The sequence below is a fragment of the Chaetodon trifascialis genome, chromosome 14 (genome assembly GCF_039877785.1).
Source record: "Chaetodon trifascialis isolate fChaTrf1 chromosome 14, fChaTrf1.hap1, whole genome shotgun sequence".
NCBI classification, from domain to species: Eukaryota; Metazoa; Chordata; class Actinopteri; order Chaetodontiformes; family Chaetodontidae; genus Chaetodon; species Chaetodon trifascialis.
Genome location: NC_092069.1, coordinates 11405838 through 11421686, shown reverse-complemented (window position 1 = coordinate 11421686; position 15849 = coordinate 11405838). Strand labels below are relative to the sequence as shown.

The 15849-nt window shown below is 41.5% G+C and overlaps 3 protein-coding genes across 3 annotated transcripts; 1 reads left to right on the top strand and 2 right to left on the bottom strand.

The window, feature by feature from the left end:
* Positions 1–679: 679 nt before the first annotated feature.
* On the bottom strand, positions 680–3050 carry mgst3b (microsomal glutathione S-transferase 3b). The gene is made up of 4 exons (XM_070979333.1): positions 2730–3050; positions 2469–2591; positions 2138–2210; positions 680–991 (listed from the first exon to the last, which is right to left on the bottom strand). The coding sequence occupies exons 1-4, from the start codon at positions 2853–2855 to the stop codon at positions 891–893; spliced, it is 423 nt and encodes a 140-aa protein (XP_070835434.1). The 5' UTR covers positions 2856–3050; the 3' UTR covers positions 680–890.
* A 575-nt stretch (positions 3051–3625) lies between these two features.
* On the top strand, positions 3626–7019 carry rsrp1 (arginine/serine-rich protein 1). Its single transcript, XM_070978764.1, has 5 exons — positions 3626–3838; positions 4307–4868; positions 5006–5178; positions 6495–6572; positions 6676–7019. Exons 2-5 carry the CDS (start codon positions 4328–4330, stop codon positions 6832–6834), a joined length of 951 nt encoding a protein of 316 aa, XP_070834865.1. The 5' UTR covers positions 3626–3838; positions 4307–4327; the 3' UTR covers positions 6835–7019.
* A 729-nt stretch (positions 7020–7748) lies between these two features.
* syf2 (SYF2 pre-mRNA-splicing factor) lies at positions 7749–15539 on the bottom strand. Its single transcript, XM_070980068.1, has 7 exons — positions 15480–15539; positions 15023–15127; positions 14594–14719; positions 12956–13073; positions 11844–11934; positions 11254–11352; positions 7749–9997 (listed from the first exon to the last, which is right to left on the bottom strand). Exons 1-7 carry the CDS (start codon positions 15495–15497, stop codon positions 9832–9834), a joined length of 723 nt encoding a protein of 240 aa, XP_070836169.1. The 5' UTR covers positions 15498–15539; the 3' UTR covers positions 7749–9831.
* Positions 15540–15849: the final 310 nt, after the last annotated feature.

Below are 15849 nucleotides of genomic sequence, written 5' to 3'. Positions count from 1 at the left end.
GAGTCGACTTCGTAATTATCGTGTCCATTATGTCCAAAGAAAATAATGCTTAAATTGCCGTACGCATGTGGCATTTATGGGTCATTGTTTGGATGTACGATTGCAGCACATGTTCTTGAAGGACGCACAGCGGGTGAGCACAGTGCTACTTTCACATTCACTTATCAAAGTTATTGCAAGTTGCCACACATACTAGACTTGATCCTGAAAATAATACACCAGTATCTTACATTTACCACTAAACCAACATATATCTAAGCAAGGATTAAAAAAACAAAAACAAAAACAACTCCAAATACCTTGTGTATAGGCCTATTTGCATGTGACCATATAATCTGTGGTTCAGGGATGTGGGGGTGCAGAGCAGCTGGATAAATGTTTGTAACATGCTGGTTATTGGAACAAAGGAGAAAGGTTTACACTTTGGTCATCTCAGAGGAAACAACTCAAGACCCAATCAACTGAACATTTTCTTAGATCTATTGCTGTTTCTTAAGGTGACCAGTAGATTTTCTTGAAGCCATTTGCTGGTGCTGCACTAATAAGAGATTTGTGCCTGAGACATCATGTGTGAGTCACATGGGGCCTTCATGCCTGCTGCTTACCCTTTCATTACAGACAAACTGTAATGCCTGCAAATATGAACACAGCAATATAAAGGACATATCAAGGGCTGAAGTGTCAGTCAGCATCTGCTTTATTGTTGATGATCAGATTGAGTAACACATTCACTACAAATACTGGAATGTTAAGACCTCAAGTTAGCAGTCCAAAAACATGTTTGTCATCATAATTTGAAATGAGTATTTAGAGAATTATCCAGCTACTTTAGAGCTGATACAACTGAAAATGCACGCCAGTGTAACTGAGTAAACAAGACTCCAACTGTCTTAATAGACTCCAAGCAACTGCAAGGCTATAGATATGGACAGAATCATGACACCAAAGAATCCAATGTAGCCATATGCAGACCTCATCCTCTTCTGTGGATCTGGAAGAAGACATAAAACAGGGCACTGTAAGCATTGACCAATGCAGAGTTATATGAAACATGAAACATGAATATTACATGACTGCACTCACTTCAGTTAAACAGTTACAATCATTTGGACCTTACTGATGTATTGTATGTGTTATATCTCTGTCATTATCCTTGGCTCATATGCTATCTTCTGTAAATGATTCAACAAAACTGGGTGTAGAGCAATAAAAATGCTGAGCCACACTGGACTGTTATCTCTGTGACACCTGGCATGCATCCTTTACACTTCTAATGCTACAGTGTTTTTGCTTGGGGATTGGAAATGATTAATTTGAACATTTCTTACTAGACAGATAGGATCAACTTTACGCTGGTTGGTACTGGAATAATCTAACCATCTACCTTCAGATCTAAGATTCAAGTCTGACATCAGGGTGACGAAAACTTCATTTTTTCACCTTAGAAACAGCTACGGTATTAACATTTTAAATTAAAAAGATGATTAAAAACTCATCCATGCCTTATTTCAAGATGACTTGAATACTGTAATGTACTACTTACTGACCTCCCGAAAAAAAAAAAAGAGAGCTCATTCAAAACTGTAGCTCGGTTATTAACCAGAAGCAAGACAAGAGAGCACATCAGTCTGGTTTTTGCTGCTCTGTGCTGACTGCCTATAACATTCAGAACTGTTTTAAGGTCCTTCTCCTTTCATACAAAACCCTGAATGGGTGAGGCCCAAGCCATCGCTTTGCCTCACACTTATGCACTGCTGTACTTCTTTTAAACTGTTGCATTTTACTTGATTTTGTGCATTCTATGTCATCTATTTTTACCCATATTCTGTTATTTAATTCAGTGGTTGGTGGTTGGCCCCGTCCAATAGGGTCACATGGATTGAGATAAATCCAAGGTGGCATTTTGGATGCAAAGTGTTTTGGGAAATGTTGGATAGTTTTACCTCTTTGGACCTGAAAGGTTATCTAAATCAGATCATATGAGAAGTTCAGAATGAAAATCACTGCTGACAGCTCATGGACATATAATGTAACAAGAGGGCCCAACTTGACACTGCTTTGTTGTGAGAGATCTTTGATGTGTTGTATTTCATAATCTAATTTCATTTTTCTTTACATTAACATAATTTCGTCTTACCTCCTGTGTAGTAGCCCCAGGCATAGGAAAATCTGCTGGTCACGAAAATAGCCCCCAGCACAGATGCTGATAACTGATATTATGAACAAAAAACACAGAGAATTACAAAAACAGCTAAGAAATACAGGGGTAGTACAGTTTGAGGAAAATATGCTGCATCACTGTGACACTGTCTTTTTGAGCTTGACTCTCTGATCTGAACGATCTCTGCCAAAGATCACAAAGACTGCCTACCCCTCCCACACGTGTGGTAACAGTTGTATTGGGCCTTCATAGCAGAAACTAATCAAAAACTAATCTGTGGCTGTGTGTGGGTACCAATGCCACATACCGGGTAGACAAGAGCTGCAATGGTCTGGAAAACCAGCCACAGAGGGATCACCTCCAAGGTATTCTGATGTGCTCTCTGGATGCAGTTGAACATATGCTCCTTGTCACTGTACATAGTGGGATACTGCAAAGTAAAAGAGGATCAAATATAGGAAAAATTAGCAGGAGACACAAACTCAAAATGCATTCAATGCAGTAACCATCCAGTATCCATCCAGTAATTTGGTTTCAATATTTTTCACTTAAGTCACATTTCAACTACCTGGACGTCGTACTTCTTCCTGGCACTCCCAACCTTCATTCCTAAATAGGCCACCATGAACCAGCAGTACAAGTACGTAAGTATGGCATATCCAAAGTTGGGGGGCAGAACAGTCAGCATGTCCATGTTTGCTCGATATTTCTCCAGCAAGTGAACACAGAACTACGACAGGCAGGTTTTTGAGCAGAGTGAAAAGGCAGGAAGCTACGCGGTAAACAGATTGGAGATTACGTAAAATATCGCGAGATTACATACATGGCGAAGATAGATTTAAGTGGAATAACAATTCCGACCACATGCTTTAAAGGGGAAAGTTCATGTAAGGACGTGATTACGTAAGGCGAATTGCAGGATTCAGTCGTACCCCCCATCATATGAAGGAAACATATTGCAATGGATGCTGATGAAGGCACTGCTGGCTCAGCTCAAATATGTTTCCCTAATTAAAAAACATCCACAAACAGTAAGACTATGATTTTATAGAATATGCATTCACCACAGCGGTGAAGACACAACAGGCGTTTTTTGTTGTTGTTGCAAATACTGCATTCAGTAATTTTTTGCCAAAGTTTTGGTCAAAGTAGATTGCGGGTTAGTAAAATGATTGGATCATTTTGAACAAATCAGTCTGACTGCACGAGCCGATGCTGAATCGACATAATTTAGTCCCGAATCCAGGTTGAAACCTTATTTGTTAATAGGTACACCTGCATAGGTACAAGGTCACTCTTGAAGTTTACATGTCATGGAAATAAAAAAAAGTATTATCTTTCACTCAGAGTGAATCGACTCCTTTCACCCGTTCAGACAGTCGTTCAAAATGATCAGATCCTTTCGAACACCACGTGACTGGAATTTTCCAGAGACTTCATAAACACGTTGCTCCGCCTGCGTCTGTTCCATTACTCTGACGACGGCAGAAGGTGTATCTTCGAGGAAGAGCAGACGATTGCGTTTTCGTAAAATACTGCTAAAAACCAAGAAGTTTGAGCGTTTTTAGTACCATTTCAAAGATATTGTCTCTTGATACGTTTTCGACGCGATTTTCTCAACAAAGATCCTTCAAATCGGCATTATCAGAACAAAGGTCTCGAGCTACAGTCGAACGGGTAAGAAAAGCAACAGCCGTTAGCATATCCTTGTTTTGTTAAGCTTTTTGTTTTGTGAACAGTTACTTGTAAACACCATTATATTGTTCATGTGATTGTAGAGTTTATATCAGAATGTTTTTCAATAATGAGCGAAGAATTTGGAATGAAGTCTTTTGAGTGCTAGCATACGGTAGCTCAAGCTATCTTTAGCTTGCGTCATTGTGGAAATTTCCAGTCCTCTCTGGTCAGGCGATACTGTTGCACATTGTTGCTTTAGTCGTTCGGGGGCAGCACTGAGAAAACTTATGCAACAACAGTCAAAGCTTATACACAGACTAGCTGATATCAAGGCACGTCTCCAACAGATGTGGTGACGCAGATTATTGCTGTTATGACTACGATGGGACAGCCAAATTCAAAGTTTACTGATTTACTGTAAAAAGTTATCTCTAAAATATTGATTTTTTTTTGTTTGTCTCATTTCAGCTTGTCACAAAAAACAAAACAATGGCCAAGGTCAAAGACTCCCACTCTGAAATGGCCCGTGCTCGTCAGAGTGACGGCATCAGTGTGATTTTCGACCAGAACAGCCCCGCCTCATCTCACTCTCGCTCCCGATCCAGAAGCAGCAGTGGCAGCAGCAGCTCCTCATCCCACCACAGGGGACGCAGGAGCCACAGAAGTCGTTACAGGTCTTCATCTTCATCCCGCAGCAGGTCCTCCTCTCACGCCAGGTCCCGCTCTCACCCTCGTTGCCACAGACGCTCATCCCGCTGTCGCTGTGATGGCCATCGCAGATATGGCAGTGGCCGCTCCCGCCGTTCCCCACCACGGCGCTATAGGGCCCACTCTCGCTCCTACAGCCGCTCGCCCTCACCAGACAGATACTCACATCGCAGACAGTACAAGCCACGCTCCAGGTCTTCCAGCAGGCGCAGGAGGGATGTGAGTCAGTCCACACACAGGTTGTCCCAATCCCCATCCATAACCCACAGGAGCCGCTCAAAGTCCAGATCTTCAGGACGCGCTGTCAGTTTGAGTTTAGATGGTAAGCTCCTTGGACAACACAAGACAATAGTAATTACTCTATTTGTATTAATTGCCAAGAGAGGCATTTTGTAGTTGGCAAAAATGTTGAACTGTACAATGGTTTCAGTCTTCTCTCAAAACTTCTCTGTTCTCCAGAAAAAAGGGAACACCTTAATGCTGCACAGGCCAACGCTACGAAGATCCCAGGAGGAGAAAATGTGGAACTTCCCAAGAATGTGGAACCAATCCTGTCAGAGCAGTTGGTGGAGTCCAAATGGGTGTCGGCAGAGACAAGGGTGAGACAAGACCCTGAAAAGAGTCCGTCACAGGTGGGTGTCTGAGAGTGCCTCTTGACTTCACATTGAACACATGACACAGTTAAGAAAGGGCTTTGTCACAGATTGTAACTTAAAATCTAGAAATATTTTATTACTCTTGGACGAGATGTAAGTAAGGAGGCAAAGGTTGCTGAGAATTTTAGGGCCAGCTAATAGTTTGTTATACCACTTGTGCATAGCAGTGCACTGACCATTAATTTTTAACACATGGGTAATGGACTCCTAAGTCCTTTGCTGTACAGGAAGAATTATTATTTATAATCATAGTTTATCCTACTTCTTGCACAATTAAGTTACATTGCAACAAATACATAGTGTATGTAAAGCATCGTGTAATGTTTCCAGTTGTCGATAAGCTTGAGGTCTATGTTGTGTTGAATTTCCTGTCTTGTGTTAACCTTTGGACCCCTGAGGGAACACACATATTCTCTATTTATTCCTGTCTTCATAGATAACATGACAGTGGTCTCCTTCACTCATCGGCACCTGGGATTAAAGGGCTGTCATGTGACTTGGGTGACGACAAAATGTGTTTGCGTGAAAGGTTGATTAAATTGAACTCTTGAAATGTTCACCATGTTAAGTGTAACAACCAGACGTTTGCAATGAAACACATGTAGATTACCTCACATGTAGACACGATGCACACAGTCCATACAAATGCTAATTACACACATAGCAGAGATGTAGATGATGCTCAAGCGATTCATTACTGTATTACACGGACTCCTTCATACACTTTTTTTTGTTTTTTAGAATTCTGACATTGCAAATGTATTTATGCTTGCAGTTGAAATGGGTCGTTGTTATTTAGCAGAATCTTCCACTCGCTGATGGAGCGCAGGCGTGTGGACTGCGTTATAGTGACTATTCCTGTCAAGAGAGCTAAAAACAGACGAAGAACTCCTCTCCCTATGCCAAAGATAAGTTGGTACACGGGCCGTGTGCTGAGGGGCTGGGAAACCTACGTCACCATCATTCTGCCACTGTAGACAGAGAAGACATCCTTTTTACTTTGATGCTTTGTTTGCTTTTTTTTTTTGTTCTATTCTGTTTCGAGGGCTGCCCTTGAAGCATTCATTGTAATGGTTGAGACTAGCCTTTGACAGCAGTGTGAGGGGATGAGATGTGCATGAGAGCTGCAGCTTGTTGAAGCTAACTCTAAAATAATTATCTGTGCTTTATAATATTAGTAGTAGAAGATATCATCCATTTATATGAACTTCTAAAACTGTCAAAACTCGTTCTACCACATGTTTTCTGAACATTTCTAACTAGGTCTGTTTTTCTTGTCTTTTTTGAAACAGAGCAGTGAGGTGGAGCCTGATGATGTGTCCAGCCCAAGGATATCCCCAAAAAGGAAAATCATCTCTTTCAGCATTAATGTAAGTGATGAAAATTTCGTCTTTCTTCCCCCAAACATTTCTTTACATATTCAGCATGTGTATTTATGTTCTAACTTATGTTTTTCTCTCCTAATCTTGTTAGAATTCTGTGGTCAAACCTGCAGTGACCGCTCCATCCTGTGCTAAGGTAACACCAAGAGTGGACATCTATGAAAGCAGGAAGCCCTATGGCCACTGGGTTCCAGTCAAATCAGGCCAAAAGTCTAACACACACAGACACACACTCTCCACATTACGCTAGTGTGGCAGAGTTCATGGACACTGTAAATACTGTAAATATTGTACATATCATTGCTGATATTTTTTTCAGATGTGAAAGAGTTAAATGGGAAGAAGTGAAGATTCGTCCAGGTGGGAATTTTTGTTTTCCTCCTTCCTCAAGCATTGTGACGTTCATGGATTCAATAAAAATTTATTTGACCAAGAGTGACTGTTTCTGTCTTTCTGTAACTGGTTTTATGTATCACTGATTACCATCAAGCCTTGAAATTATTAAGAGGAAAAGCTTTAAAGGGGAGTCAATGAGAATAAAATGTGTTAGTTTCTTCCAATACTGATGACACTGATGCATGTAGAAAAATTAGGTCTTGTGAATTAATGATGTCAAGGTTAATTATTCCTACAGGATTGCTCCTTATTACTTGTCAGTGACTAGAATTATTCCAGTAGGACACATTAAAAGATTGATAAATACATAATGGTGCAAATTAATGTGTGTCAAATAGGGGTAAGTTGGAATACTGAATTACTCATATTTTATCATCAGCCATTATTATACCTAAATCTGTTGATGTGATGCAATGTCAATTGGGGAAAAAAACAACCTGGAAATGTGTAAATAGCCTCATTGCTGAGAACAACCAGTGACACGTTTGCCTCACTGTAGTCTGGCTTTTAGAGATTATTACTGTTGTCTGACCAAGTACTCCGGCAAACAACCAAACCTGGAGCATACGAGTCAGATGCAAGTTCTTATGTTGACCGCTAGGTGCCAGTATTATCATATATTTGCAGTTGTTACAGTAGCCTGGTTCCAGACCTGTGACTCATCCCCAACAAACCCAGTTTGTTTGGTGATTTAAATATAAATGATGTGATTAGCAATCTAGTTGATGCATTGGTCCCAAGAGTGCATAAAAATAACAAAACCAAGGTACCAATATACAGCTGTATTACATGACAAAAAGAGTTTCCACAAACCCACGATACTTCACATGACAGGGTTCTTCGTGATTTGGAGTTCGTTCTACTCAAATTGTACAGTAGCCTTCTTCACAGAGAACGTTTTGACAGGCTGCAGGTAAAACATAAATGTAAAAATGCTCACTGGACACTTTAACAGAGCAGAGCCATCCTTGTGTTATTAGTTATACCTGTACTTTTTCTCCTAAGAGGAGTCAGAGTGTCTGCTGTGAGTAACACCTGCAATAATGCACCGATAACTGTTTCAATCACAGGCACGCTCACGGAGCTCTTCTTTGCTGATGGGACCATCAGTCACCATCATGTGTCTGCTTGCACAGTGTTTGGACATGCCCCCCCACCCAGCAACTTGATATATCCCAGTGTTGTGGCTGCTGTGCTACATACCCTAAAGCTTGTGTGTATGTACTTTGACAGATTCTTGGCATTTGTTAAAACTGCTAATGAGTAAATGCCAGAGGGTAACGTATCTATTAGGTGAGATTACCATCTCTTGAGCAGCTAATAAATTTTAATCCTCTGAAGACTTTTCAGGGTGATATTTCCATACATGTCACAATCTGTTGTAAGAAAAAGGTAAAATCACAGTTTTGAATGTGTCTGATTGCCAGACTGCGTGTCTCCTGCTGTTAACTGCAATTCTGATTAATTACTTTGATAAAAGATAAGACATGCAAATACATAACACAGAGAGGCTGGTGGGATTGGAGCAGAGGAGGTTCTAGAGCAGAGACTAGGTACTGTTGACTTGGTACACATCATTAATATGTACAGTAACAAAGTTTAGTCGACAGGTTTGTCTTATGGAGTCACTGTGCGAGTACGTTTTGTTTATTCTTGGAGTTTGAAAAAAAAAAAAAAAAAAAAAACTCGGTTGGCTCCTCTCAGTCACCTGCAGGCTTTTGTGTCTGTGGGAAAACTCACCTATTGACACTTACTTATTATTTATCTAGTCGTTTTGTTTACCAGGCTTAAATCAAACTCATTTTGCTTTACACGGAACACTTAAACTGTCATTTGGCTTCAAAAGAATCAGAGTTGTCAGATTTCCTGCGAGACACAACAGTGAATTTATGTTTTGTTGTTCCTTACACAATTCTCAGCCAATATCCTCCGGCTAATCAGATTAGACAACAGATATATCCCAATCACAAAGCCGAACACTTAATCCACTCCCTAACAGCTCCAGAGCAGACTCAGATATCAAAGGAATCATATGAAGACCTCCCCCACCCTTCATCAGTGAAACATAAACAACTTGTGTCACAGTGTCTTTGCACACTATGCTTTGAGGGCCCCCCATAAATTTACTGTGTGGTTCACCAAGATTGACTCATGCCAATAAAACAGAATATTATAACTAAGACATATATGTTTGAGTCCTCTTTCCCTTCACAGGCCGATGCCCGTGTGCCCTGTAGAGGGTGCAATGCCCCCACACTGACAGGCAGCAGCTCAGGAATGGGAGACTTGCATGAGAACCTGTTTTCATGGCTTCTTCAGTCACAAGGCTGTCCTGCTTGTGTCACAGCTTGGGGGCAAGTGGATTGAACTGCAGATGTCGGTGATAATGAATAAAGTGAATAGCTCGATTGTTGGTCCTTATCTCTTGTGTGCACCTACACTGAAACATTCTTTTGGCTGGCATCTTCTGCTAAACATGCCCTGAGGTAGTTCATGGCAGTTCATTCTCACGCTCAAAACGTCTCGGTCCTGAGACCACCAACAGAAAAACCAACAACGTGTGCAAGATAACTGGATAACTGAAAGTGGTTTATTTAAAAACAAAGGACAGAGTAGTAAATTATTCAGCTTCTGATACTGTACAAAAAACATCACACATTACATATCTTACAGAAAACTGAATTATCTCTGCCCAGAACAACCTCAGCATGAAAATAGAGTCCATTGAAGCATTTTAATACATATACTCATGGAATGCAACAGTAAGTAAGAGGGAAAAACTGCATCCAAAGAGTCCTAAATGAAGACAAAACTGAAGCAGTGAACCTGTACCCTGAGGTGACTCGACCCACTAGACAGCCGTGCCTCTCTCCAAGTTCTGTTTGATCTCTGCCGTGTATTTGCCGTAGAAACGCTCTGCCTTCTTGTTAAACTTGGCGTTCCTCTCGTTAATGTAGTCGATGTCTGCGTCGTCGTTGTAGGCCCTGCGTCGGCTGTACTTGGCCCGCTTCTCGATCCTGACAATCGCAAATAAAAGCAGCTTAGGGAGGATTTCATAAACCAGTATGGCCGCTATCCATGGCATATCCAATAACAATAATTGGCTACAGGCAATAATTTGGGGGGGGGGGGCGTTTAAATCTGGCAAGGAGAGTGGTGATGGAAAACCTAACACACACACACACACACACTCAGGGGAAAATACTGTCAATTTGTGAGCTCCCAGTCTTGATTCACTGTGTCTTCAAAGCATTGTTGTGCGTCATACCCTGGCAACCGAATCCTTGTCTAATGCCCCACAGTCGCATCTCGAACACAAGCCTCAGACTGTCTCAAATATAGAACAGCTCAGGGAAAGCCCAGGATAATCAAAGGTGAAAGGGGCTTCTATGGCGAGACAAAAACTTAATGAAGAACTTAAGTGTTTGAAGCGGCAGCCTGACACTGGTGGTATGATCCCCCGTGTTGTGACTTTACAGTGGCCTCTTGTGAGGCTTTCATAAAGGTTCACCAAACCAACCACCCACACCTACTCACCACAACACTCAGTATGCTATGGGCCATTTGTTTGACATAGCCATAGTCTAACCAGGAGCTATATCCCGATCCCGACAGATATTCTGTTTATGGTGGCACACTGGGGTAAGTCGGTGCCCCCCAACGCGAGCATCACCCCATGCAAATAAGAATGAAGTGCCTCCTGTCAGCTGCTTGATTTTCACTCTGGGGCTGCTTTCTGGAGGCCACACAGGCCGTGGTTCACACACAATGTCTCCCTCTTCCAAATCGGCAAAAAGGTCAGACTCACCCGCACATCATTTATTACGACTGAGATAGTATCATATACCCAGCCCTGTTTGAACACTGGGCTTGTGGTGTGCCAGCGACGACAAACGGTCTGACCGAACTCACATGGAAAAAAAACATTTTGGGTTGTCTGAATCGCTCAAGCAAATCAAAATAAGCACGAGGGAGCCTAAACAGTACTCATCTCAGTGCTGCATTTTCAGATTTCACATATGACTAATGACCTGCTTTATGTACAGTTCATTAGTTTGTCTCTTCATTAGCATTTAGCTTCTTAGTACAGTCTGGCGCTTCTTATTTCTAACTGGGAGCAGCCACAGAGAGCAGAAATTAAAGAACCATCTGTTGGCCCAAAGGTTTATCTTCGCAGTGTCCATTGAGTTCAGCTGATAATTAATGGGAAGGTTGGGAGATTAAACTAGTTGATGGTTTGGAAAGGATATGGCATGCCTTTAGAACGACTTACTGTTTCTCAACATCTTCCACCATGCGGTCAATGCCTTCCTTTGTTGGGACATGGGTGCCGTGGATCAGGCTATTGGACGTGGGGTGGAAGTCCTCACCACTGTGAAGCACAAGTAAAGGAATTAGGAATGCATAACCCCTGGTAATAACCATTTAAACTGACTTTTCTATTCCATCATTGTCACTGAGGCCATCCTAACGGGAGGAGAGGCTTTGGTTTCAGGGCATAATGTGTCGGTGCATCCTTCACAGTTCTGCATGTATCAGCCTTCAAGGGCGAAAAAACCTGCGGGCACTGAACTTGTCTGCGTGCTTGCGCTTTAAGTTGTGTCATTAGTGTGCAGCTAGGCCAACAATAACCTCAGGGCAAACAAGGGGGTACAAGCTACCGTATAGAAAACGCTTTGTGCACATGTGATGGGGGAATTCTAAGATGAATTTATTGTACTTAACTAGAAATTTCACAGTTCCTGTTTTAATGGAAAAGGCATTTTCATGCATTATTTTTATGGCCGTGTAAGTAGGAATGCACAATCCAGTAATGCCACAGACTGTCACAGCAAAGGGAGACGGGACAGAGGCTGAACTCACCATTCCTCCCTTTGCCTCTCATAGGCTTCCATGTCTGGTTTGATTTGCTTGGTGAGCCTCTGGTACTGTCGGAATTGGGCCTCTGCATAACCTGCGGTGCATTTGTGTGAGGCAGAGAGAAAAAAAACATTGACTGAGTTATAATTACCGGAACAAACAGCAAGCAGGCACGAGGCTCAGCAACACAACCTGCGGCTGGTTAAGAGGGCATGAAGAGGCAACTCTCCTCCTCCCTTCCTCTCTTGAAGCCCCTCTGGTGATAATTTTCTCCCCAGAAGTTTTAATTCAGTGGAGGTTTTGATGCAACAGATGGCAGCCATATTTTGGAGACACAGCACGTCTTTTGTCGGCAGATGAAATCGGGAGCAGTTCGAGATGATTAAGTATTGCTCGATGCACTGCTGTTATGTAACAACTTTTTCTCTGTGTGACAAATAAGAGGAAAAACTTCTAAAATGATCACATGCCATGACACAGCAGAACAGAACAGTAGACCTGAATCACTGTATACCACTTGTTTCCTGAAGGTAAATTATTATAATACCATTTACTAAATGTATAGACTGAGGTTCTGTAGTGTGATTGGGAAGTGACTCGTGCCTGAAATAAAGCAGTTTGATCAAATCGCCATTTGCTTCCATGTTGTTTCCTGATGTGTCTCTAAAATTTCAGAATCACAATCAGTAAGAGTCAACCACTTCAGTGTGTTAAACAATGACTGCCAACCATCATCATATTAGGTGTAGAAGAGACAAACATTCCCCTTGATCAATGAAGAAATGTGTAATCATCTGAGACTTCTTTAAAAAAATAAGCTTAATACTGTGCGAAAGTGGTATTCATATTATGTGTTTTGAACTCAACTGACTCACACAGCTATTTAACAGAGAGGGCTTTGGTTTTTGTACCAGGCAGGGTGCAAGTCGGTCTGAGTCAGGTTAATCTGAGACCAATACACCCGTGATTATACAACAACAAACAAACAAACAAACAAAACCTGACCAGGATGACCGGTCATTTGCCAATTAAGCTGTTCCCAATTGAACGTCTCATAGCCGATAAACTAAGTGCAACCAAAGAGTGCACTGTAAACGATGCGAGTTTGTCCCAACCTGCAAATCCAGTGTCTGGGTTCTTCTTCTTCTTCTTCCTCTCCCATCGCTCTGCATCGTCAGCAGTGATTTCCAACAGTTTCACTCTGTCATAGTTCTCCCCCCTGGCAGCACATTCCTGAAAACCAAATAGATTTTCATCAACTCAAAGCAAGATTAAATGCATCAGAGTCTTGCATTTGATATTTCACAAGTCAACTGCTTCTGGGTTCGGTTTGTGGCAATATTTACGATATACTGGTGGAAGATTTTAGGGTTCGCCAACAGCACCCACTGAATCATTATTATCATTGTCTTAGATGAAGCACTAACACAAAAGCTAGGCTCTGAATGTACGTATGTAAATGGATATGCAGGAATGGAAGTTGATGCACTGTGCATCTTGTTAAGTTGTTGTGTGAACTAAATTTTCTGCACAGTTAATTAAGGCTGTAATCACACACATTGCCTGTTTGCTTTGTCCCGATTCAGGGTTAAAATGATAGATTGTTACATTTAATTTTGGTACAGTTCCTGTTCAAACTGACTTTTTACAAATGAACCAAGAGGAGTAAACACAAAGTCTTTGACTGACCGGTGATTCGCTGACTGGACAGTTTTGGCGACTGTCATCCTGCTTCAATGCAGGTAAATCACATTCCAGTGACAGACAGACGTTATGCAGCCCTTCAACGCTTCTGATGTTAATATTTATGTTCTTTTATGTTACAATGATTATTGTTGGATTGCTGTCACAAAATTTATAATGGATTTAATGAACTGACAAACAGTAGACACAAGCAGTATTAACTGCTTTTGACCTGTCGATCAGACAAAATACCATGACTACAAATGACCTACATAATTAAATACAGATCAATACGGTCGTTTCCTTAACAGCTTTCCCATTCAGCAGATGGATTTATACTCTTGAAATCATGCTAAAATCACATATGTACCATCACAAAACAGTGATGGCTACCAATCAGGAGGTCGGTGGTTCAATCCCTCGCCTCGGCAGTCCACATGCAGAAGTATCCTTGGGCAAGACACTGAATCCCAAAACTGCCCGGGATGCTGTGCCGTCGGTGTGTGTGAATTTATATGCATGTCGTTTTGGATAAAAGTGTCTGCCAAATGACTTAATGGAATTGGTGGCTGATACATTTGCTTTCACACCACAAACTCCAGGGTTCGAGTGGAAGTGGTGGTGATCTCACTCGAACAACTGAGTGCAGCTACTGTGTTCATATATGCCCAAGTGAACCTATCTTTGGGGGAGAACCGTTATTGGTTTCGAAACAACTGCTGCAAGCAGACATGCATGAACACACACTCTGATACACTAACACAGCACTTTAGTCAGTGTGTGTTAACATTTAGATCCCAAGGACACCCATCCTCTTGACCAAGCTACACCTCCTGTCCTTATCATCAATTTTATCATACTTTAGCTTTTACTTTGACATCACAAGAATGTCAATATGGGGACAGAAATGATCAGAAGACTTCCATGTCGGTAAACTTGCTCTGGGTTCAGCAACTCTGTCTGATCTGTGATTCAGTTCACCCTAAACGCTGACAATGTGATCAGGGCATCTCGTCACTGTGCTGAATTTTCAGACTACTATTGGGCTTATGAATACTATATTCAAATACCTTTTTCTTTTGATCTTCAGCGAGCTCCCACTCCAGTCTGGCTTTCTTAGCCTCCCAGTTAGAGGGGAGTTTCAGTCTTTTGTCCTCCTCCACAACCTCCTGGTGATTGAGCTTACGTGCTTCATTCTGCAGTGGAAAATAACACATGTTGACATGTTGTACAAGCAACTGCATGCAAGAAGGTTCATCACAAATACCCATTCAAGCGTCCAATCACTTGGGACAGACGGCATACATAAACATGACTATTTCTTGGAGTCAACACAACTATGTTTTGAATTGACTCTTGAACATTAACAGCATGTCAAAAGTGTTTTTCACAGCAATACGTCCAGGTTGCCAGCACTACATAGCGAAACAGCTTAGGGGGACATAAGATTTTCTGTGTACCGTTCATGTGCTTTAATCAGGTAAAGGTAAATAACTCACCCGTTTGAAATGTAACTCTCGAAATTTTCGCAGTCTATCCTCTCTCTTCTGGGACGGAAGCGTTTCAGTTGATTCTTCTTCGGTGGCTGTTACGTTAGCAGACTCCTAAAAACATCAGTTACCACTTAATAATCATACAATACAGGCATAAAATGAGACTGATTGATAGCCAAGTGTATTCTAGAACAGACAAGAGAGCCCAAAATACCCAGAAGAAATAAACAGCGAGGGAAAGGATGCAGGTAACGGGTTAACGTTGACGTTAAATAGGAATGGCTAACATCGGTTAGCTTAGCACAACAAACGCGACATCAGAAACAACAAGCGTGAGACACAAACACCGTCTCCGCCGGCAAAATCAAATATCGGTCTCAAAGAAATGATAAGGATCGACTGTACTCTGCCACAACATCAAATAAACGAGGTCGTTTGACATTACAGTGAACAAACTACCAACCTCGCCACAGGACGCCATTGTTGTGCTAACATTTAGCAAAGGAAGAAGACAGGAAGTGCGCGTTCAGACCGGAAATTACGAAGACAATAACCATGAAAGGTTACGTTTCATTATTTTATCAGAAAAAATGTAGAGACATGAATGTCGATTTTGTGAGAGAGATTCATCTATTCATTTTAATATGACCGAATAGATTCATTTGAAGCACTTTTCTTCATTTCTGTTCTTCATAAGACAACCGACAACTTTTCTAGTTTTTTGTGGAATAAGATCACCTTACATTTTTTTCGTAATTCTAAATCTTTTTTCCCTTTCTTTAATTTCAGAAATACATCACTCTTTCGTTCTTAGCGCCAGTGAAAAATACATT

What these genes read in the sequence shown, in the direction of transcription:
- mgst3b (XM_070979333.1), bottom strand. Translation starts at nt 2,855, where the DNA reads ATGGACATGCTGACTGTTCTGCCCCCCAACTTTGGATATGCCATACTT. An exon ending in GGAAGAAGTACGACGTCCAG is followed by an intron (nt 2,592 to 2,729) that starts GTAGTTGAAATG and finishes TTTACTTTGCAG; the next exon opens with TATCCCACTATGTACAGTGA. An exon ending in CTGGGGCTACTACACAGGAG is followed by an intron (nt 992 to 2,137) that starts GTAAGACGAAAT and finishes GTCTTCTTCCAG; the next exon opens with ATCCACAGAAGAGGATGAGG.
- rsrp1 (XM_070978764.1), top strand. Translation starts at nt 4,328, where the DNA reads ATGGCCAAGGTCAAAGACTCCCACTCTGAAATGGCCCGTGCTCGTCAG. An exon ending in CTGAAAAGAGTCCGTCACAG is followed by an intron (nt 5,179 to 6,494) that starts GTGGGTGTCTGA and finishes TTTTTGAAACAG; the next exon opens with AGCAGTGAGGTGGAGCCTGA. An exon ending in TCATCTCTTTCAGCATTAAT is followed by an intron (nt 6,573 to 6,675) that starts GTAAGTGATGAA and finishes TAATCTTGTTAG; the next exon opens with AATTCTGTGGTCAAACCTGC.
- syf2 (XM_070980068.1), bottom strand. An exon ending in CTGAAGATCAAAAGAAAAAG is followed by an intron (nt 13,074 to 14,593) that starts GTATTTGAATAT and finishes TTTGGTTTTCAG; the next exon opens with GAATGTGCTGCCAGGGGGGA. An exon ending in GTGGAAGATGTTGAGAAACA is followed by an intron (nt 9,998 to 11,253) that starts GTAAGTCGTTCT and finishes TGCGATTGTCAG; the next exon opens with GATCGAGAAGCGGGCCAAGT.